The sequence below is a fragment of the Lonchura striata genome, chromosome 10 (genome assembly GCF_050655825.1).
Source record: "Lonchura striata isolate lonStrDom1 chromosome 10, ASM5065582v1, whole genome shotgun sequence".
In the NCBI taxonomy this organism is placed as follows: domain Eukaryota; kingdom Metazoa; phylum Chordata; class Aves; order Passeriformes; family Estrildidae; genus Lonchura; species Lonchura striata.
In genome coordinates, this window is record NC_140712.1 from 14744853 (window position 1) to 14767082 (window position 22230).

The 22230-nt window shown below is 41.7% G+C and overlaps 3 protein-coding genes across 3 annotated transcripts in view; 2 read left to right on the plus strand and 1 right to left on the minus strand.

Annotated features, from left to right (window-relative positions):
* COXFA4L3 (cytochrome c oxidase associated subunit FA4L3) overlaps positions 1-1867 on the plus strand; it is an 18319-nt gene extending 16452 nt beyond the window's left edge. The window contains exon 8 of the transcript XR_014957528.1: positions 143-1867. The gene's annotated coding sequence lies outside the window, so the exon portion shown is untranslated. The remainder of the gene's footprint in view (positions 1-142) is intronic.
* Positions 1-11792, minus strand: part of SLC30A4 (solute carrier family 30 member 4) — a 17275-nt gene extending 5483 nt beyond the window's left edge. Inside the window, exons 1-4 of the mRNA XM_021537518.3 lie at positions 11127-11792; positions 6153-6299; positions 677-830; positions 193-436 (exon numbers count right to left, since the gene is read on the minus strand). Of these exons, the coding sequence (XP_021393193.2) occupies positions 193-436; positions 677-830; positions 6153-6299; positions 11127-11517 (936 nt within the window). The 5' untranslated portion in view covers positions 11518-11792. The remainder of the gene's footprint in view (positions 1-192; positions 437-676; positions 831-6152; positions 6300-11126) is intronic.
* Positions 11793-16135: 4343 nt separating this feature from the next.
* On the plus strand, positions 16136-21911 carry BLOC1S6 (biogenesis of lysosomal organelles complex 1 subunit 6). Its single transcript, XM_021537522.4, has 5 exons — positions 16136-16297; positions 16993-17137; positions 18204-18291; positions 18876-18962; positions 19713-21911. The coding sequence occupies exons 1-5, from the start codon at positions 16231-16233 to the stop codon at positions 19830-19832; spliced, it is 507 nt and encodes a 168-aa protein (XP_021393197.3). The 5' UTR covers positions 16136-16230; the 3' UTR covers positions 19833-21911.
* The last annotated feature ends 319 nt before the right edge of the window (positions 21912-22230 follow it).

The window sequence follows — 22230 nt, forward strand, 5'->3', positions numbered from 1 at the left end:
TTTTTGTTTAAATAGTTACAATATATGTAGTAGAAACAGTTTTGCTTATTTTGCATGATATATGAAGCTTATCATAAAATATCATTAAGAAGATATTTTTAATAACTTATAAAAACATGCCCCTTTTGACTTTCATCACCAGAACTGAAATGCCAAGAATTCCTTGTACCTCTGGGAGAGGCCCTTCCTTACCTTAAAGCGGATGATGTAAGCAGCTACGAGCACCCCGATGCTCTGTACCAGGTCCCCCAGGGCGTGGACAAACGCTGCTCTCACAGCCAGGCTGCTGTGCCCGTGGCTGCTGTGCCCGTGGCTGCTGTGCCCGTGGCTGCTGCCCTGGGCTGCATTTGGAGAGCTCGGCTGAGGTATGTGAGACTGAGGGTGGGAATGGGAGTGGGAGTGAAGGTGGCCAGATTGATTCAGCAAAAACCCCATTCTGAAAGTGAAAGAAGAGAAAATGCTTCAAGAAACAGGCTTTAGGGTTTGTTGGGTAGGGAAAATTTGTTAGGGTTTTTTCATTTTAAACCAAATAATTGAAAAATAATACTCAATGTAACTTCTTGTCTTATTTGGGAAAATTAAGAGGTCCAGCAAAATGAAAAGTTACAGGCTGTAAATGAATTAGCAGCTTATTGAGAAATACATTTCTGAGTGTCAATGGAGTGAGGTATCTTACATTAAGTTAACTGCAACACCAACAGCTGCTGTGATGAGCATGATATCACCATTTATTTCATAGTCCATATGGATAGTTCTCTGAACAGCCTCATACAGGAGGAATGCCATAAGGATATAGACCAGCAGTACACTAATGATGGCTGATAGTACTTCTGCAAACAGAAAGGAAAAAACATTATAAAAATGCATGTCAGATCCACTTCTATTTCCAAATTAGAATGTAGACAGGGCCTTGTTTTAACTACTTTATCCATATCATACCTAATATAAACTAACAAGTTGTGTGGCAAATAAAACTTGTAAAATAGGACTAACCAAGGGAGTTTGTTCTAATAAACTCCTTCACATGTCTCTATCATCCGTATATAACTCAAATTATGTTTTCTCTGAAAACTTCTGCACAGTTGATGATCCTGACTTCTTCAGATAACCGGAACATTTGCCTGAAAAGTCACAGGTAAAGGCCCTGTCTAGGGATGACGAGGACAGGTGATCTCAACCATTACCAGCCTACCCACAAATAAGGGAAACACTGATTTTAATTGTCCAGAATATTAAGCTGGGTTTATAAATTATTTTTATAGATCCTTTTGTATTTAGGATGGAGAAAAACATCACAAAAAGGTAAAGAAATCAAACAGTACAAACTTGTCACACATTATACTCTTAAGCTTCTTGACATATGTGTTCATAAATGTTATTTGAGGCAGATTTCAGCTACAAAGGCTTGATTAATGTAAGTTTCTGTATTGCTGTGTATTCTGTAGTGCTGTGTAATGCTGTTCTAACATTATCTAATATTTACCAAATATTATTTCACAAAAGTAAGAACATTATGACCATTATTTTGGCATAGAAATTGTATCTGATCAGCAGGGACTTTCAAAAGGAAACATATTAAATAAATATAAAAATTAGAAAACTAATAAAAACTAGTACTTCATTGTCCTATACTTTCTGCTGCCATATACATCTGTGGAAAGTGGTTACAGTTCTCTATGAAGTTCCTGCTGTTCAGATGGGAGGTAAACAGGGCTGAGTGTTTTATAGGTCAGGACTTTTGTGCTGCCTCAGTACCCAAGTCATGAAATTGTGCTGGTATAGCACACAAGCTTGAGCAGGATGAGTCCACACTACAGTTTTAAGGTCCTACTATAAAGAAAAAAGGTTATTTCCAAATGTGTTGCTGCAGGCCCCCAGCCGGGTAATAATCAGGATTGACTTTGTGATTGTAGAAGGTTGATCAATCGCTTTATTATATCATCTTATACTATATGGTACTATACTTACTAAGAAACTTAGTAACTCTTCTAGCTAGTCTGATACAGCTTTGACCTAATTGGTCAATCAATCTAAATACTATCTAGTGTCCAATTAAGAAATCACCCTTTGGTAAACAGATCTCTGTGACACATTCCACATGTGCACAACAGCAGGTGCAACAAGTGGAGATAAGAACTGTTTCTCATTCTTTCTCTGATCTTCTCACAGCCTTCCCCAGGAAATGCCTGGGAAAGTCTGTGTCTGCTCTATGTGGCCAGAGAGCTGCTGCCACACAAATAGGACACTAGATGGCTTTTATCATAAATGTACTTTTATCCTCTAGCTTCATATTCTGAAAACTATTGCCTGCAGCAGCTGAAACTTAAAAAAAAAAAAAAAAGGCAACACAGGTGGCAGAGAAAACATTAGCCCAGTTAAAGACTGTCTCAGTTATAATCAAGTTAATACAGGGCTTTACAAAAAGCTCTGGGAAAACCTTAATGCTTGCTCCATTGTATTGCATATAAATCTGCAGCCATGCCTGAGTAATCTGTAATCATTATGCATAATGCTCATTACTGTCACTTGCCAGATGGATCACTGGGATCTCAGCCTTCCTCTGTGAACTCAAAGATCAGAGGTGGAATTAATTTACTTGGAATCGTAATGGTTGTTCTTCCCCCTAGTTCCACATGTTGCCCTGATTTATTCCCCAGTAAGGGCAAAATTCTGCCCTTGGCTATCCCATAGCTCTAATACTCATCTGAGAATTGCCTCCCTTCAATCTGTCAGCCTGCAGGTACAACTTGGGTTACTGCAGATGCCTTCTCTAACACAGAAGTGTTTTAATTTTATTTATTGAGTATTACAGAAAAAAACCCATGCAGCTATATCAGCATTTTAATGTCACCAAAATCAGTTGATCCATGCACTGAATTATTAACATTATGGGAGATGAAATTCACACAGCTGCTGAGTAGTGTGTCAATGCCTGGATGAGGAACAGCATTACCAGGCAGTAACAAGGCTCTGAAAGTCAACTGTCATAATCTGAGATGATTTCAGAGCAACTTGAAAATCCTGGAAATATCAACAGAAATGGAAATTATCTTTACAAAGCTGGCAGATTATTGAGGGCAACAGTCCTAAAAATACACAATACATTGCTTAGAAGGTTTTCCAGAATGCTTTTTATAAACTTGTGAAGCCATAGCACATTAGCATTTACCAGGGAAATAATATAGTATGCTTTTACAATCTAAACCCACGTTTTCTGCAATGGAAACCAGTGTTTTTCTTGCAGTTTCTTCCAGAGTCACTGTCATGTCAGCATTGTAGATTTGTGCTGAGATCTTTCACTTCTTGTGAAATGAACTGTGCACCGTCTCAGTGGACTGGCTGATCCTGTCATTACTAACATTGTCTCTGCAGCAATGGACAAGTGCCAGGTTGCATATCTATGCTTAAATCTGCTCAGTGTCTTGCTGAAAAGGAGGTATCTGCACTTGGTGGTGAAAATGAACTATTTTCGGTTTCAAGAATTTAATTCTTTTTTAACATGACTGCAGTTTCCATTATTTTGTCTTCACTTTTCTAACCCATTCCTGAATCTGTCAGCTTCCTTTTCACAACTCATAATGGAATAAAACTGAAGTTGGAACTTATATATTATGTATTCAAAGAGAATTCAAATAAATTAAAATTAGTGCTAACTTCCTTCTGGAATTTAACTAGACAACTAACAGGTCTGTTGCTTTTACAAAACAATGTTTATGGGAATAATTGAAAATTCATCATTCTGCAAACAAAAATGATAACAAGTACCAGAAACATTGCTCATTAGAATGTTTTCATGCCTACTGAATGTATGGATTATCTTAAAACTAAATGCAGAGCAGATCAGTGATGAGACAATTCTTGCACATATTCCCAGCTTTAAACAAATAATTCACATCTTCTGTGATAGATGCCCAATCTGTACCTTACTTCTAACATCCTGACACATTTTAACATCTCTCTTGTGAAGTTTAAGCTATTGTTGAACTGATATTATTTGCTGACAAGCTTCTTACATATAGGTTACTTGGAAAAATGTGTTACAAGAAACTAGAAATGCTTTATTCCATTGCCAGCACTCACTCATGTGTGAAACTGGGCCCTCAGGCCACAGCATTTAGACTGGGTGCCTAAAATCAGGCAAATAAATTTCACAAATGTGATTTTTAAAAAGACTTTGTATAGTAATTTTGAGCCATCCCATCTTCTGTACTTGCAAAGCCTTGACTCACTTCCTTCCTGCAGCACAGAAACTCTTCTCCCCAGCCCCAGGCTCTCCTCATCCAGAGAGCTGCACTGCTGCTACTCATGCAGGGTGGTTGAAGTAAAAAGGAGCCCCTGGAAATTGTGTAGTCCTGCTCAAAGGAGAGTCAGCTACAGTGAGTTGCTCAGGGCTGCTCCCAGGTGGGCTTCATGTATTTCCAACTGAGGACACTCCACTAGAACCTGTTCTAGTCTTTGACCACCTGCTGGCACTGGGAGCAGAAAAGGAGGAACAATTGTTTCAGAACTTAGAGGCTGCTCCCTGTAGCTGCTCCTAGAGAGAAGGGCAGTACAGACTAATGTTATGGACCACATCTGGCCCATGGACCACCACTGGATCAGTCTGGCTAGCATTTGACTAGTATTTTTCTTGGCAGTAAACTGGAAAGAAAAAAATATACAGAAAATGAGGCGGCAGTAATCTTCAGGGATTTGTTCTTTCACATTAATTGAAAAGCCAGTGAAAATTTACAGAACTGAGTAATATTTTAATGGTTAAGTAAGGTCCTTTTATTTTTAATAGCCCTGTTTTAAGCTAGCACGTTCAAGGTATGTGCTATTTGATTTTAGAAAAGTTACAAAGACATATAAACTACCCAACTTATTTTGAAATAGGGTTAAAATATGTACAAATGCTAACAAACATCCTTCTGGAGAGTATGAGCAAGTGCCAGGGGCATACCTGCAAGGTCAGGTTTCAGTATCAGAGAAGCTCCTATCACAAAATTAAAACTTCATGAAAGAAAAGTTTGTAATGGGAAATGCTGGCATTGCTAATGCTTTCTTGCTAGAGCCCTAAAGAGCTTAGCTAGTGTACAGAGTTATGCATTCATGCACTAGTGACTAACTGATGACAAATGACAAGGAATGATGGAGTTGTTGAATTCTACTGCTGTTCTAGCAGCCAAAATAAGAATTGCAAATAGTGACTACACAAGAATGAAATTCCTTGAAAAATGTATGCTGTAGAGTGTAGTAGAAAACAGGTAGAAAACTGGGACACTATAAATTACCTATTTCATGAAAAAGATACTTTGAAGATTTTGCTAAAATGTCTACGGACCTGCAGCTGTATATTATATCCAGTTAGCAACCACATGAAAATACCCTTTATCATCATTACATTTCCAAACATGAAGTTATAAATCCTGAAAATATTCTTCCAAGGGTTAGTCCATAATTCTGTTTACACTTCTTTTTAGAGACACCTTAACTGGACAGAGGTTAAGTAATTTGCTGTATTTTGCAAACCATAGGGCATTTTGACCTCAGCTTTCTGTGGTTTGGGAAATGCAAGAGGAATACTGATTTATACGAGTTCTGGCAGGGCAGAGCTCTCTAATAATATGTTCTACATAACTTCTTAGCTGTGGATTAAAATGTAATTTTTCACATTGAATAGGACCTTTTTTCCAGTATCACAATTGTGCTGAAGTCAACAAGATTTTTTAAATCCTGGGCACTGGCAATAATCTGTTGTGAACAACCACGGGCTGACATGCACAACTCCTGCACCAGCAATGTCACCATGAATTCAATTCCCCAGCCTTACTCTTCAAGATGGAAGATGAATCAAGCATTCAGATTTTAATTCTGAATCTGCTAAGTGCCCCTTCCACAGAAATGGTGGGACATGCCTTGCTCCCAGTGAAATTCTGCTTTCAAACTTTAGGCCAAGTTTAGTTTTTTGTTTTTTTTAATCTATTCACTTGTGGCAATACAACCTTAGCAGTGTATCCCCAATGGCCAGTGAAAGGACACTGAGAGTCAGCTAAAGCAACTCTAAGGTTTGTTGCTACTTTCTTTCTAGCTACCTGTTCTTCTAGAATTAGGTGGTCTTTACAGTTGTTGCTTAAAATAGTCTTTAACAGCAAAATCTGATAGCTACATACCTAAGCGATGAAATCCAAAAGTGAACCTCTTTGTTGGAGATTTTGCAGACAGCCAGAGAGCGAGGAGAGTCAAAATAATACCACTAAGGTCAATTAGCATGTGAAGTGCATCTGTCATAATTGCTAGACTGTTAGCAACATAGCCACCTGAAAACATAATAGGAAAAGTCAGGACATTTTTAATTATTTTACATAATATCCTCTTGCACAGCTTACAGTTATTTATTTTCAGAATAGAACAATAAGTACATGAGAGCCTTTCTTATACACTCTAAACATGGAGGGGTGTTTGCCATTACAAGCAAAATGCCATGCAATGATTTAAAGCTACCATAGTTAAAAGTGCAGTCAAGTGTGCTTTCTATTAAGAGTAACATAGAAAGGATTCACTCCTGTTATTCTAACAGAGACTTCTTGCATCATAATGTTTGCAAGATCAGGTCCAAAACAGTTTTGTGTCTTTTCTCTGCATATTACTGCACATGTTTAATCAACTGATTCTTTTGTTAAACTACAGCTGTTAAACACTCTGACAGAACAGAACAGGAACAGAACTCCTAAGATTCAATGACCAGGAAATTTACCCTGTCCCCTTTTTATTTTTATTACTTTATTTTTCAACCTTAATTATTCCCCATCCTAGCAGAAGCGTGTACATTCTCGCAATATCTATTGAAAGACAATGACTTTCACTCATACAGCATTTTTCTTTGTTGTTTATTACCATAATTTTTTATTGCAATAATGAGCTGCATTGAGACAAATAACCTGAGATCAAAGGTTAATATCTTTGTTCCAATTCAATTGCTAGTGCTACTATTGGATGAGTGAAAGATTTAAACAATGCACCTCTCCCTTAAGTATCCCTTATACAGAGGGGACTCAAGGACAGGCCGTGTTGTCTCCCATATGCTTGAAGGTAAGCCTATTATTTCAGAAAAGATCACATCTTCAGTGTCAGCTCAGCTATTATTTGGTTTCTCTTTTTACCTTGAGATTGTCATGCAGCCTGTAAATTGTACTGAGCAAAGTGTGCAGCTGGTGTGCCATTTGGCAGGCTTCAGGCTTCAACTAACATTTCAAATAAAGAAATCTTCATATACAATTAAAATTTTCTTAGAGAAGAGGCTGACCAGAGAAAATAGCAAAGGGGAATTCACAATTGGCTGATAGCTTTTAAGACTGGTCATAAAACCTGTGTGTGTGTGGCTGTGGGTGTTCTTATGTACACACCTGCAGAGTTACTCTCTCCTCCCCAGCCAAACACGGTGCACAGCTGTACTGCAGTACGGTTTGTGCTGTGGCCACCTACCAAATGCACTACATTTCAAACAGCTCCGTTCCTCCAGCCTCTTTCTTCAATTGTTCAAAACTTTCTATGTCAAATTCTTCTGAGGCTGAAATTCTCCAAAAGGCCATCACAGTTCATAAACAATGACTTTTTAAGATTTAGCAATTCAGCAGCTTTTTGAGTAAAATGAGTTATGCCATTCCTTTTTGAATTAATTTGTGTACTCCCATATTTAAAAAAAAACATTTAGAAAGTGCAACAAACAATATGTAAGGACATTTATTTCAGCACTTTACATATATAATTATTTACAGTATATATGTTGATTTGTATGTATTATTTTGAGAATCACTTCAGTCCAAGAAGAGTCAATTCTACTTCAGCTAGCCTCTCACATTTAAAGATTTTCAAAATAAAATTATAAGGAAGGAATTCAGATACTGAAGCTAAACATAATGCAGCATGTAGATTAAGAAAACGTAATTTCCATTTACTAAATCCTGAAATCAAAGGTTCTCTGTTTCTAAATGTATCAGTTCATCACGTGGTTAAAGGTACTGCCTAGGGGCTGTTTAAATACAATTGGCAACTTGGAAAAAAAGACATGTATAATCTTTACAAATAAACAGCTTGATGGCTCACCACTGTTTTCAGTGACCCATGAAGGACAGCAGTTCTCCTCATGGATGATCAATTAGAAATTTCTAAACATAGCTGAGAATATAAAAACCCTGTGAGAAAAGCTAACTAGGACTTGCAATATGTTTTTCATTTCTTAATGCACAATGGTTTCCCCAAAGTGTAAATTGTTATCTAACTGGTAATCAAATTAAGCAACAAACAATGAGATAGGCTGAAGTAATGAGTTTGGAAAAAATATGCCAATCAAGACCTCACAAGAAAAGCTGCTGAAACAAGATTTCCTTCATCTTGACATTGGTAACAGACACCAGAAAGATTTTTACTGAAAAAATTAATTGTCTTGTACAGTCTTCTGCTTTTCTCTCAGAAACTGAAATCTGTCAAAGATCATAGGCAGAAGTCAGTTAAAATATCCTACATGACCAGAGTTTCCCAAATACCTGAGCTTCAGATCTGCTCATAAAGTTTGGAAATTTGAAACCAACCAAAGACAACACAGTACAGGGCTGGAGTGAAATAAATTAAATAGGTGGGGCACTGACCCAGGACATGGGGGCTATATCTCTAACTACTCTTCTGCTGATTATTACTCACCCTGTGACAAGTCAAGATCCACAGAATTACAGAGATATCCAAACCCTCTATTTATTCTTTGTGGAAGATGGATGCCTGAATATTTGATGGGTCTGACTCTCAGTGCTCTCTGATTCTGTGTCCAAAGAAAGAAATATGGCTGGAAACAGCACACCCAGACCTGAGGAGGACGAGTCCACAGTACAGCTTTAACACTCTGTACAGACAAATCCAACCTGCTCAAGTCCTGACTGTGTGGGAAGAACAGTTGATGTGACAGTGATCAGAGTACTTTTACTCTCAACATCTATTACTTCTAGAGCTGTCCCTGCACTAGCTATGGAGAGGTCTCCAACAGCATGAATCAGATCCAGAGCCCCAAAAAGAAATGCTCCCAGTGACTTGAGCATCAACCTGCCAACAGCTCAGACATTATTCAGTAAGAGGCCCTTCACTAAGAGGACCACTGAAGCCATTGAGGGTCATTATTCAGTAAGAGGCCACTGAACTAAATTCAGTATACACCAGAACTCTGATACAATCAACTAGCATCACTCTCATGTTAAAGGATGTCTAAGCCTAAAATACAACACTATTGCTCATCAAATTTACCTGAGTTCATGCTGAACTAAAATCTCAGCCAGAGAAAAAACATGGAGCCAGGGGGCAAATGGAGGCATTCAGCCAAATGCCCACAGGTTTGACACATAGAGCCTTAGCCATAATAAGCTGATGTATTGTGGCCATGTTATTAATGACCAGCCACACACTGAGACATGCTGAAAAGCAAAACCACTTTTTTCCATTAACCCACATTCCTGAAAAAAGGCCCTAAATAAAACTGGTGCAGACGCAGTCAATATTCTGGTCTCTCTCTGAAAAATTGAATATTTCTTGTAGTTTTTTTTTTCCCTACATCTGTGGGACAAACTGCATTAGTTATACTCTAGCAATTATTTTGTCCCCTATCCATCTTGCACAAGTTTGTGTTAAGAACACGATTCACAGTTGTCCTAGCAAAACCATCCAAGAGCATGAGCTCACTTCTCACAAGTATTCAACTGACTCAATTTGCAGAAGTCAGGAGGAGGATGTAGAACATGCTACTGTTCTTCACTTCCAGAAAGTTTTTATTATTAGATTTGTGTGTGTGTGCTTGAATTATGGCAAGTAATAAATCTGATTAGCTCTGATTCAGACTTGAATGCTGAAATTTAAGAAATTTAAAAGCAATTAATTGCTATGGAGAGACCTAGCTCAACATACATATATCAATGTACTGGCACTGTGTAGTGCTCCCCACAACTCCAAATCAGGGGACAGTGGATGAGAACATTAAAGCATTTTTCAGGAGGCTGAGTCACACCCAACAGACACTTGCACTGCATGGCATGGATGCATCCAAAATACAGATATCCAAAATAGTAAGAGGACACAGTAAGTGAACAGAGATTAGAAGATAAATACTGAACTTTGTAAAAATGATAAGACAATGCCAAAGGCATAACACTTAAGAGCTAATCTATGCATCTCAAGGACACATTTTATTTCAAGTCTATGCTGCTATAGCCTATTCGATAAAGCACAGTTGTATAATGTTGGTTTATAATACACAGGTTCTCCTTATCCTGTGCAGCCCAGCCGTTAGGAGGGAGCAATAAAAGCTGAACTTGAGCAATAGGTTCATTCTTCTGACCAACAATCAGGTGCTTATATGGGAACTCATTTTCAAGTAAAACCCCACTACACTTCTGCAAGTACTAACAAAAACTACAAATAATTTAATGCAACTACTTGGTATTCTTATATATTGTAGCAGGAAGTGTTAAAATAATTGTCACTTTACATGACTGTGCTCATATGATTTATGTCTGGATGGAGCACATGCTAGTCCAGGCCACAGTATGACATCAAGAAGTTCTCAAGGGAGTGATGTCTCTACTGGATTGCCGTTGATAGTTCAGGACTTTTAGTTCTAAGTAATAGTGTGTATTGGTGTATATGGTGACTAAGGGAAAATATACCAGAGTATTACTTTCATTATTATACTAAATGTCGCATTTAAAATTATATTTTCCTCTTCTTCTCTTGTTGCAAACACAGCAAGATTTTATGGTCGTTGATTAAAAAATACTGCAATTGAAATTGTTTGTGCCACTTTTCCTTTGTTAAAAACAACTTAAAAACTTACAGGAAGAAATAAAAGTCTATCAGACAAAGAAAAATTTGCATATATTTTATGACATTTCGGAGAATTGATGAGAGATTCAGGTAAAGAAAGTTGCAAATTCTTTCAAGGAACATACAGATGGACTTTATTCCCTCACTCTGCACGTGCAGCTCATCTCTCTGGTCTCTCTAAAGGACTGATGGATTCTCTCAGCAACTACTCAAAGCCAAGCCCACCATAGCCTAACACGCTGTCAGGCACCGTGCCGGAGGGACAGCTCAGAAAGCCCCCGACTCACCTATGAGCTCCCCCGTCATGAAGAGGAGGTAGAGGAGAGCAGCGAGCGTCAGCCGCTTCTTCACCTTCCTCTGCTTGGAGCGCTCCCGCCGGCTGCTGCAGCCGCTGCAGGGGTCCGGCCGGCCGGCCCGGGCGCTGCGCAGGGCGATGTCCCGGTCCAGCAGGGACTCGTCGTCGGACGGCAGCCCCGGGGACGCCCCGTTCACCGGCGTCTCCGGGGCCGCCTCCGAGCCGTCGTCCGCCACCACCACGCGCAGCTTGTTAAACCTGGGGAAGTCCTCATCCCCCACCTCGTCCGAGAAGTCAAAGGCACTGGAGTCGTTCAGGAGCAGAGGGTCCTCGCTCCTCCCTAGCAGGGACTTGATGCTCGTCCAGAGCCCGGCCCCAGCCATAGCGGCGGCGCTCGGGGGCCTCGCCGGGCGCGGCCGACCCGCCGCGGGCGGCTCCGCTGGCGCAGCTGTGCCCTCGCAGGCGGCGCCCCGACCGCTCGTCGTCCCGTCAGGGCATGTCCCCTACATCGCCCCCCGGGCCCCGCGCAGGTCGGACGGAAAGGGGCGCGGGGCTCCGCCGCGGAGCGCCCCGGCACCACCGGCCCACAGCGCCGCCTCCGCGCCGGGCACGGCGCCGCGAGGCGCTGTCACCGCCGGAGCCGCGGTCACCCCGCGCAGCGCTCAGCCCCGCTCACGCCGCGGCCGGGCAGGCGGCACCCGGCGCGGGGCCGCCTCCCTGCCGGCGCAGGGGGAGCGCCGCCGCCGCCATGCGCGGCACAGCCCTCCGCTCCGCGCACCGCTCCGCGGGCAGCGCGCCGCCCTCGCAATCCCTGCGCGCTCCGGGGGCTGCTCCGCGTACGGCGGCGGAAGCACTTGGTGGGAGTCGCGTCCCCTGCGCGCCCGCGGACCCCGCCAGCACTGCGCCTGCGCCGCCCGCGCGGGACGGCCGCGGGTTCGAGTCCCGCTGCCGCCGCCCCGCCGCGCCCGCGCTGCCCGCGGAGCGAGGGGCGGAGGGGCCCGCCCGGTGCGGCGGCGGCACCCGCGCCTCCCTCGGGGCGGCCTGCGGGGCTGCTCCCGTCCCTCCCTGCCTTTCTGTTCAGTGGGTAAATGCCATGCGAAGTAGAGGCTAAGAGCTGCTAAAGCCATATAATGCAGGTACGGTGGTCGTGATACACAGGAAGCTGTGTTCAGTACGCTGGAAGCCTGAACTGCATAGTTCCGTGCTCTGGCTTCAGATTTTGAACGGCAGAACTTTGCATTGTATTTTCTCTTTTCCCTTTCTCTTCTGTCACGGCACAGCTCTTTACATTGTTTCAGTAACTCTGTTAAGGTAGAGTTGTAGGAAGTCTCATACACCTTTCTGGACATTCCTTAAAGGATGTAAGAAGAAACAAACCTCAGGGACCCTGCTGTTGTATAATTCCTGTCCTAGCTGTGCTCTAACATAAGAGTAAATAGATTTTTGCCTTTACTAATTTTTCGGAGAAGTTATTCCTGCTCCTCATAGTCTGATTTTCAGCCTACATGTGTTCTGCATCAGTTTGTACCTATGGCCAAATTCTGTTACTGTATTCAGTCAGTTTGCTAAGCCATAAACATTTCTGAGAAATCATGCTTGTCAGAGAGAAGGTTCATATCTTACTTTGTTACTAGGTTGAAGGAAGTTACCAAGGGAAGACTGGGGAGTTGTATAGAAGTGCAGGATTTTGAAGAAAGGCACTCCTTGTCCAAGGCTGATAGCAGATTCTGGTAGGCATCAGGGCAGTGCTGCAGGACATGGAGCGAGCCCCTTCTTGGAACTGGCCCTGTGGGAAAGGAGTCCTCTGTGGTAGACTGGCAGAGGTTGCTTATTGTTGTTCTCTTAATGATGTCCAAAAATAGATAGTATGACCCTTTATCTGAGCTCCCTTGCCACTTTAAAATGTGGCTGTTTTCCTGAGCATGTAATGTCAGGTTATTTTTCTTTAACTGCCTAAAGTGGTGCCATCTCCTGCCATTTTACCCACCTTATGATTCCCCCAGCATTGTTACCAGTACAGTTGTTCAGGGGCCAGACAATGAACTCAGTCCCTGAAATGGGTAAAAATTAAACAATGCATATTGGGAGGGGTTTGGATATATTTGTCTGTGTAACTGAGACTGTTTGCATGATATCACCTTGCAGAGACATCCATATGACAACAAGGGGGCAGCGAATAGTGTGGGAGTCAGAATGAGCAGCGAAGGATGGGAACCAGTTAAGCCAGCCTTGCTGCCTAGCAAAGTGTTCCCAGCTGTGTTCCAGTTCACCCTTTCTTGATGTTTCTGTTCTGTCTGGGTGATTTAACTCACTCTGTGCTTCAAGAGTTTCACCCCTTGTACCAGCACAAAGTGAGTGAAGGACACACAGACATGAGCAGCCAGGTTTCAGGAGACTGCATTTTAAACTGTCTCAGAATGCTAGACTTTACGCTGGAGCTTTGCCACTCCTACAGGAACAGAAACTTCCAGCACCAAGGAATGAGATTTAGCTGGGGGGACTAATACACTTTGGGACAGTGCACCAAGGTTTGCCAGCTCACCGTTTACTGAATAACTAAGACCAGACGTGTTGTCAAGTCAAGAACCAGCTCATACATTGGAAAGATGAGCTGATGTTGAGCAGAACTCTTTGTACCAGCTACACTCAATTTCTTCATTGTAGTAGCCAAGGCTGTGCTCTTTCTATAGTCTAGTTTACTTAATGAGGACTTGATGAGAGTCTCAAAGAGGTTACCTATTAATGTGAAGTATTTCCTTTTCATGTTGTCATCCCTGAAGTCATGTGGCACATCCAAAGGTGATGGTTCAAAACATCCTATTTGCTATACAATTCAAGATCGCTTAACTCCATTTTCACTCACATTTCTAGGGAGGGGCATGGTTACAATATATGTAACTGCTTAAATCAGTTGCAAACAGTAAAATCCAAAATATCTAAGTGATAGTGTCCATTTAAGGTCTCTGAACACAGTTGCTACAACATAAAACTAAAATGAAACACAATTATGTGATGTCAACAGTGTTACAAACATAGGCACTTGGGAAATAGTTACTGTGAAACAGAGGATGTTTTGCAGAAGAAAAGGAACAAGAAGAGTTTTCTATCATTCTCTTTTTTGGAACATTTGGGTTGACAAACAGTTAAATTTTAATTTGTCAGAAAACCAGATACCATTTTCTATTCCAATCCTTAGTCTATTTCTGCAAGACGTGGGAAGGCCTGGAACAGGCAAAGCAGGAGCACAAATCTGAAACTCCCACATCTCAAGTGAGACTATTTCAGAATCATTATCTCACTTGTTCTTACTAGAAATTCCATCTGGAAACTGTGAAGTCTTTCCCAGTGAAACTTTTAACAAAAGCTTTGGGCTTTCCCCCCTACCAAAAGAAACAAAATTTTAAGTAAAATTGCTAACCAGTTAGAATTAAGAATTTGAGTTGAGTCTGCATTAATTAACATCTTCCTCTTGTTGCTCCTTTAAAAAAGCAGAAAAATGGGTAAGTCTTTAATCTGGTGATGGAACAGTGACAATTGTGAACAAAAATTAATTAGAATATGCATATGAAGAAAAAAGTAAATGAATTTGCAACAATTTTGATGTTAGAAATGTTCATTTTAAAGTTGACAGATCACCTCAAAAGACCTTTTTTTTTTTTGCCTCAATCTCTTTCTGATGAGCATTAGGGGGACTGCCTGAATTGAATTTAATCTTTAAGGCTGGGGGATATATTAAAATATTGCATTAAAATAAAACCTTTCTGAGTGGTCCTTCATTATTTTCTTTCTATGGTGGCACCTGCATTTCCTGAATAGACCTTTATTGGTAAAAGAGGAAAAAAAAAAATAAATACTACCATACAAAACTGATTTTCATTAAAGAATATTTATACTTTCAAGTTGGTTAGGGCAGGGTGCTGATAACACCAAGGTGGCAGTTTGATCCCCGTATGGGCCACTCAATTAAGAGCTGAATTTAATGATCCCTCTGGGCCCCTTCCAACTCAGAATATTCTAAGATTCTGTGTGAAGTTATTACCGCTCTTGCAGACTGTTGGGGGAGATGCATAGACAAACGAATACACAAAAGCTAGTTATTAATTTCCCAAGAAACAAAAGCTACAAATAAAGTCTGCAGAGTTTCTGGAGAATACAAATCTGTAAATACAAGAGCCAGGATGTCCCTAAGAAAGGGCACCTGCGGTGATTTAGCTGTTTTCTGAGGGGCAGCAGAGCTCCCTGGGCAGCGCGGTGCTGCTCCCGCCGGGCAGCCGCTGTCCCCGGCGGCTGGGCCGGGGCCATCGCCCCTCTGCCCACAGCGGGGTGGAACCCAGGCTCAGCCCCGGCCCCAGCGGCTGCTCCCGGGGCCAGGCGGCTTCAGAGCGCTCCGGGCGAGGCAGGCACCGCGGGGAGCGGCGGGAGGGAGCGCCCGGCACCGCCACTGACACCGGCCCAGCGGCCGGCCGCCGCCCCGCTGTCAGGCTCGGCCCCGGTACCAGGCTCGGCCCCGCTGTCAGGCTCGGCCCCGGTTCCAGGCTCGGCCCCGGTACCAGGCTCGGCCCCGCTGTCAGGCTCGGCCCCGGTTCCAGGCTCGGCCCCGGTACCAGGCTCGGCCCCGGTACCAGGCTCGGCCCCGGTTCCAGGCTCGGCCCCGCTGTCAGGCTCGGCCCCGGTACCAGGCTCGGCCCCGGTTCCAGGCTCGGCCCCGCTGTCAGGCTCGGCCCCGGTACCAGGCTCGGCCCCGGTTCCAGGCTCGGCCCCGCTGTCAGGCTCGGCCCCGGTACCAGGCTCGGCCCCGGTTCCAGGCTCGGCCCCGCTGTCAGGCTCGGCCCCGGTTCCAGGCTCGGCCCCGGTTCCAGGCTCGGCCCCGGTTCCAGGCTCGTCTCCCAAGGCCGCCACCGTCGCTCGCGCGTCACTTCCGCGCCCGCGGCCCGGCCCCGGAGCGCGAGGCGGCCGCGGCTCTACGGTGCGGCGGCGGGGCGCGGGCCGGGGGGCGCCGGGCCCGCCCGCTCGGTGAGGGCGGCCGGACCCGCCTGCCGCGGGCTCGGGCGGCCCCGCCCCGCCCTGCCCCGCCGGAGGGCGCCGGGAGCGCAGCGATGAGCGGCGCGGAGCGGCCGGAGGGGAAGGAGGCGGCGGCCGTGGGTGATCCCGGGCGCTCGCTGGGTACGTGAGGGGAGCCCGGGCCGGGCGGGCCGGGGCTGCGGGGAGGGCCGGGGAGAGGCTGGAGCCGGTCAGAGCAGGGCGCCCGGCGGGAGGCTCCGCCGCGCCCGGTGCTGCGGGCCAGCGCCCTCGGAGGCCGAGGGCTGGCGCCCGCATCGGGCTCTCCCGTGCGGGGGCCTGGAGGGTACACGGTTTTATCTACCACGAGCAGACAAAAAATAATCATAGCCTGCCCATACGAAACTTACAGGCCGTGAAATTCAGTTCTTGGAGTTCAGCATGAACTCCTGGTGTTTTGAGTGACAGACGAAGGCCTTTCATAGCTTGATCTCAGACTTTGAAAGCAAAGGCTGGGGGCTGTTAATGTTTAGGTACTATTGATACATAGTCAGAACACTGATGTTACCTTTTTTTTTTTTTGAGTAGATTGGAGTACTGAATTTTTAATTTTTTTAAGATATATATGGAACAGTTATATTTCCCTCTTTCTATTCTGCTGCTGTTCACATAAAAGGGTTTATCAGGAAGCTTGTGATACAGCACTGAGAATAAAGGAGGAATAAAGAAGAGGAAGACGAAAGCTCAGTTTAGTTGAAAAAGTGCAGAGAATTTTCCTTTTCTGAAAATATAGTTGCTCTAGGTGAAACTTGAAGTGTGTGCTGACCTGTCACACTCAGCCTTGCTGTTCTTTGTTGTAGCTCCCAGTGATGCATCTCCAGATGAAGGAGTCGTAGAAGATCTGCCTTTAATAGATGAGAAAGCTGTGGAGCAGCTAACTGAAGGATTGATTTCCCACTATCTGCCTGATCTTCAGCGATCAAAATCAGCACTGCAGGAACTTACGTAAGCATATTTTTGAAAGCAACTTTATACACATGCATACTTGGTTTGCTGCTCTTTTCAATATAATGTGCCAGCTCTCTTTAACTGGAATATTGTTCATCAGCATTTCTGTATCCTGTCTTGAGCATCCTGAATAATTCAGTGATCTATGGGAGTACTAGGGTGTGTCTAAGCTGCAGTGTAGCCTGTGAGCACTATGGCTGAAGAATGTGTAACACTAGAAGACTAAAATCCCCTAAGCCAGGCAGAGCAGAAGACTTAGATTTCTTAAATGCTTATTCATTTCTGTAGTGGAAAAGTGTGCTAAAAGCTGGATTTATTTTGCTTGGAGACATGCAGTTTGTATTCAGGGCAGCTTGTAGTGAGATACATTGTTTGTTGTTCAGTCTCTAAACCATATTAAAAAGCACTTGAAAAATACAAGTAAGGAGCTAAATAGATAAGAGTTCTTTGTACACTGATACCTCACTGATAACCAAGAGTAGTTGATTTCAAATGCAGATCAGATCTGCCATGGATACAGAGATAGTGGAAAGAGCTTTACACAGATCCATCTCAGGTTTTGTAGGGTACCTTAGTTTGGTTTTCACTATGCATGATGTGGTTGTGCTCCTGCCACGGACAGCCTTTGTCTGGAAAGACTTGAGCTGATTTGTGTGGGATGGAGATCCTTAATAAACCAGAAATCCACACAAGTTCTGTACAGAAATAACTTAGTCCTGCAATGTGACGCAGAGGCACCCAAGTGGAAAGTCAAGAGCTAATTGTTCTTCCTTTCAGTCAACCACTGCAACCTGGAGAGTGTCTCTTCAGGGTTTTTGGGATATTTATCCTGGATGTCCATGTGCTGTATGTTGCCAGCTGAATTTGTGCAACAAATAGTAGTTTGAGTTTTTGTAAAGTCATTTACTTATGTTTTAATGGAAATTGCCTAGCATAGCATAAGAGGAATCTGGTATTGGGAAGTGCATATTGATACTGTTTTGATTAGAAGTCTATTTAAGGGAATGGTTGAAAAATGTATGTGGTGCTTTACTTTGGGTTTATGCATCTTGTTTTGTTTTAGACAGAACCAAGTGGTACTGCTAGAAACATTAGAACAAGAAATTTCAAAATTCAAAGATTGTAACTCCATTGTTCATATCAATGCTTTGGTAAGTATCAGTAATGCCTTTTAAATTCTAGACTGGCAGAAATTTTCTAGCTGAAGCATTACTAGCTTGTATCTTTTTCTTAATGAAAGTAAGCCAGTTCAGATATTAGGGACAAACTGCTGGAGAGGGTGGGAACCAGCATGTTTCCCTTTAACAGACAGGGCAATGGGAAGAGAGTTCAGGCTCAGTCTGGCAGCATTGGTGAGACTGGCTGTTCAAAGCCAGCAGCCAAAGCAAATGTACACATTTTTTCAGTAGGATTGAGGCTCCAGCATGGGCTCTGTGTACCTCCCCAGACTAGCAAGAATGGTGCATTAAACACTCCTGTGTGGTGCATATAAAGTTGTAAAATTTTTGTTCTAGTTTTGTGAGTCATAACTCTAGATAACTGTATGTAACTGTTGAGATGTAGTAGTTTTCTATATGAATATATGTGATATGTGTATTTTGTATATAAACTTGAATATGTTACATTATCAAACTGTTCTGGTAATCACTGTTTTTGATTGCTATTTTGCTATGTAGCTTTATAAAACAACTATTCCAACTTGACAGTCAATGCTTTAACAGTTATGGTTTTTAAGTTTTCAGAAGCTAAACACTATCACAACAAGTTAGTGAATATTAGAAATGAAATGATGATGCTGCATGAGAAGACATCAAAGTTAAAAGTAAGTGGGATAAATATTTTTACTTTCCAATAGAGATATTTACTTATATATTATTGACTTTCAATTTTTATTTTGGATGATGCTGAAAATTCTGATTAAAATAGAATTTTACCTTAAAAGGATGTTTTCAGTAGCTCCAAGCCATGTATGTTTTTAACCGCTCACTTTTTCCTAATGGTGCTCAAGCAGCTTACACATCTGAACTATTCTTTCAGTGCAGTCTTCATGTTTAGGTGGTGTAAGAATCATGCCTTGTTCTGTTGCTTGGTCCACTCCATTCCAAGCAGATCTCTTTGTTGTTTCAGTTTTATTTCAATGGAAACTAGATTGTCACAAATGTAAGAATTTATCCTTCTGTTTAATGTACCATTAACAGTGGCGTAAGTTCACTTGTTCCATGCTATATAGACAGCCTGGTTACATTCTGGCAAGATTAGTCCTTCAGTGTGTTCAACAAGAGAATTTTTTCTTGGAGGCAGTAAATTGCATGGTAAGAACCTTGTCAGGTACACCCAAAGGATGACTTTTAGTGAGATTGTGGGGGCTCCAGTTTGTGTTTTCCCAGTGTAGATCACAAACTTCCCATTTCTGAACAGTAAGATGAAAGTGGGAGGGATGAAGCAAAAATGAACAGTTTATGCTATATTCAGTTATAAGGTATGTTGGAGAGGCAGAATGGGAGGAATTTTGTTTGTTGAATTTAAGTTACATATATCTATAAAACTTACAATTATTTTATTTTCTGTTTAGAAAAGAGCACTTAAGCTGCAACAAAAGAGGCAGAAGGAAGAACTGGAACGAGAGCAGCAACGTGAGAAGGAACTTGAAAGAGAGAAACAGTTAACAGCAAAACCTGCAAAGAGGACCTGAAAACAGAGCATGCAACAACTTGTCTGAATTAATGATTTCTACATTCACTGGAATTAAGGCAGACTTTGCTTAAATTGGGCTATAGCTGTTGCTAGCAACAGTCTACTCTATGGTATTATAAATTCCAGAATGGTAATAATAGAGTTGGTAACATTCACATTGTTTAATTTCAGCCATTCAAGTTGCCTTCTTTTGTAATGCTATGCAGTTTGATATTACAATGTAAGTTAATTTTTATATATATATATATGTATATAGGAGAACTAGACATCATAGTTTTAAGTACCTATCCATTTTTGTTTTCTTCTGTTCTTTTGGTGTTTAGAATTCTGAGAGATTTGATGACTGGCACATGTTTTTCAGACAAAATGCAAAGAACTTCTTAAAGTTCAGTTCTCATCATCAGACTTCAGTGGCTGCATTTTCATCAAGTAACTTAAGAACAGCATTAAAGTAACTACTGAATAAGTTCCCAGCTGAAATGATTGGCAAGGGAGAAGCAGAACACTAAAGATTGCATTGTGTATACGTCAATTTTGACAAATTAATTTGTGTTTCCACAAACATTTAAGTCAAACCAGGAAACTGTTGCTTCTGTAATGGTTTATTAGGAAGACTTGTGTGGTCTAAGCATATTTTTGTGGGATTAGAAGTTGTAATTTCTTTATTTTATGTGACAAAATAAAACATAACCAAAACTAAAATTTTCCACTTAATGTGAAATTCAGCCACCTGTAGGAAAACTACTGCATTTAGTGTTTAAATTAATTATTTGCATTTTGGGGCTATCTAAGATTTTTTATAAGAGAGTCCTCACCCAGATTGATGATTATTAGAGTGTACTGATGAGAAATTTGGAATGGAGGTTGATATCCATTTCTCTGAATGTAATTCCTATCTTGCAGCACTTGGTGTGATCTCCCATTCAAATGAATGTACAAATTGTCCAGACTAGTAAAAGAGCTTTAAGTTATTCCTACAGAGTAACAGACTAGTTACTTTATAACTGTGTTTCTTTTCAAGTATATCTGTGGTTCTTTTTAAGTAATAATATAAATTATGTGTTTTGAAGTAAGATAAAGGGTAAGCTGTGTAAAGTTTTCCATAAAATATGTATAGGAGTATATCACAGGGGCACAGTCAATTTTACTTTTCCTTCTGTTTTAGATGACTCACACAGTGTACACCTGCCTGGACTTTCTCTATTGTAATTTTCTGAACTCCTAATTTCCTGTTCTTAATATTTATCTTCTTCTGTGAAAGATGTACTCTTAACAACTACCCAGGCATCATACAAGGTAAACTGGGATAATGTTTTGGGGCAAGGAGAACAAACTACTTAAAGCAGTCTGAAGAGACACTGAAATGCTTTTAGTAAAGCAGTATTAGATTAAAACTTTCCACAGGTATTTTTCCCTGAAGCTGACTCATGGCTATTAATTGCCAGTGGATTGTTGGCCTCTGCTGTGGTTTGTATGTATTTCTAAGAGAAATGTAAAGAATTTCCACAGTCCATTCTTTGGAGCAGAATGTACATAACTAAATGTTGTGTAAGTATTTTATTTTGTAATGTAATTTCACAGTCAGATTCTGGGAATTAAAACTGTTCTCGTTAAACTATAACATGAAACTGGATGCCTCAGTATCCAAATCAGGATTGAATTCCTTTGATGTTTCTTGATTTGTATGCCTCATAATCCAGTTTACTTTGTCAAGTCATATTCTCTCTCTCTGTCAAAAACTGTGGGTTTTTTCCAAAGAACTGGTTTTGTGGGATTTTGTTATGTTTTGTTTCAAAAAACCATGATTATATTAACTAAAGCTAGAGAATTCTAAGAAATTCATAGGAATTGATACTTTTGAAATTTGGTATATTTCAGCATTTGGAATAATTTCCAATCACAGGAGTAAAAGCTGACAGTGCTTACCTGAGAAATCACATGCACATACCTAAAAATGTATTTTATGAACTTGTCCTATAAATGGTAAGATCAATGTTTTCTATTAATAAGGACCTAATTTGATTAAATTACCTTTCTGTAATAAAGGGGGGAAATTAATAAAAATATATAGGATGAAGTTTATTCCATTTACATAACTTCTATTAATGCGTTCTTAAAATACTTTAGTGAAAACTGTAATTCATTATCTCCATAGGATGTTCTACCAAATACTCTTGTAAGTCTTAATGCATAAAAGTAAATGCTACATTTGGATTAATTTAACAATACTGACATCTAAAATATGTGCTTGCATCATCATGCACAACTTGAGTGAGCAATTATGTTGCTGTGTACTCTTAGTCTTGCTTGATTTTATAAAAAGTTACTTATGGAGTAGATAAATGTGGTAGTACGGGTTAGGGTTAGTCAGCATGTGCCCAACCCTCACACATCAG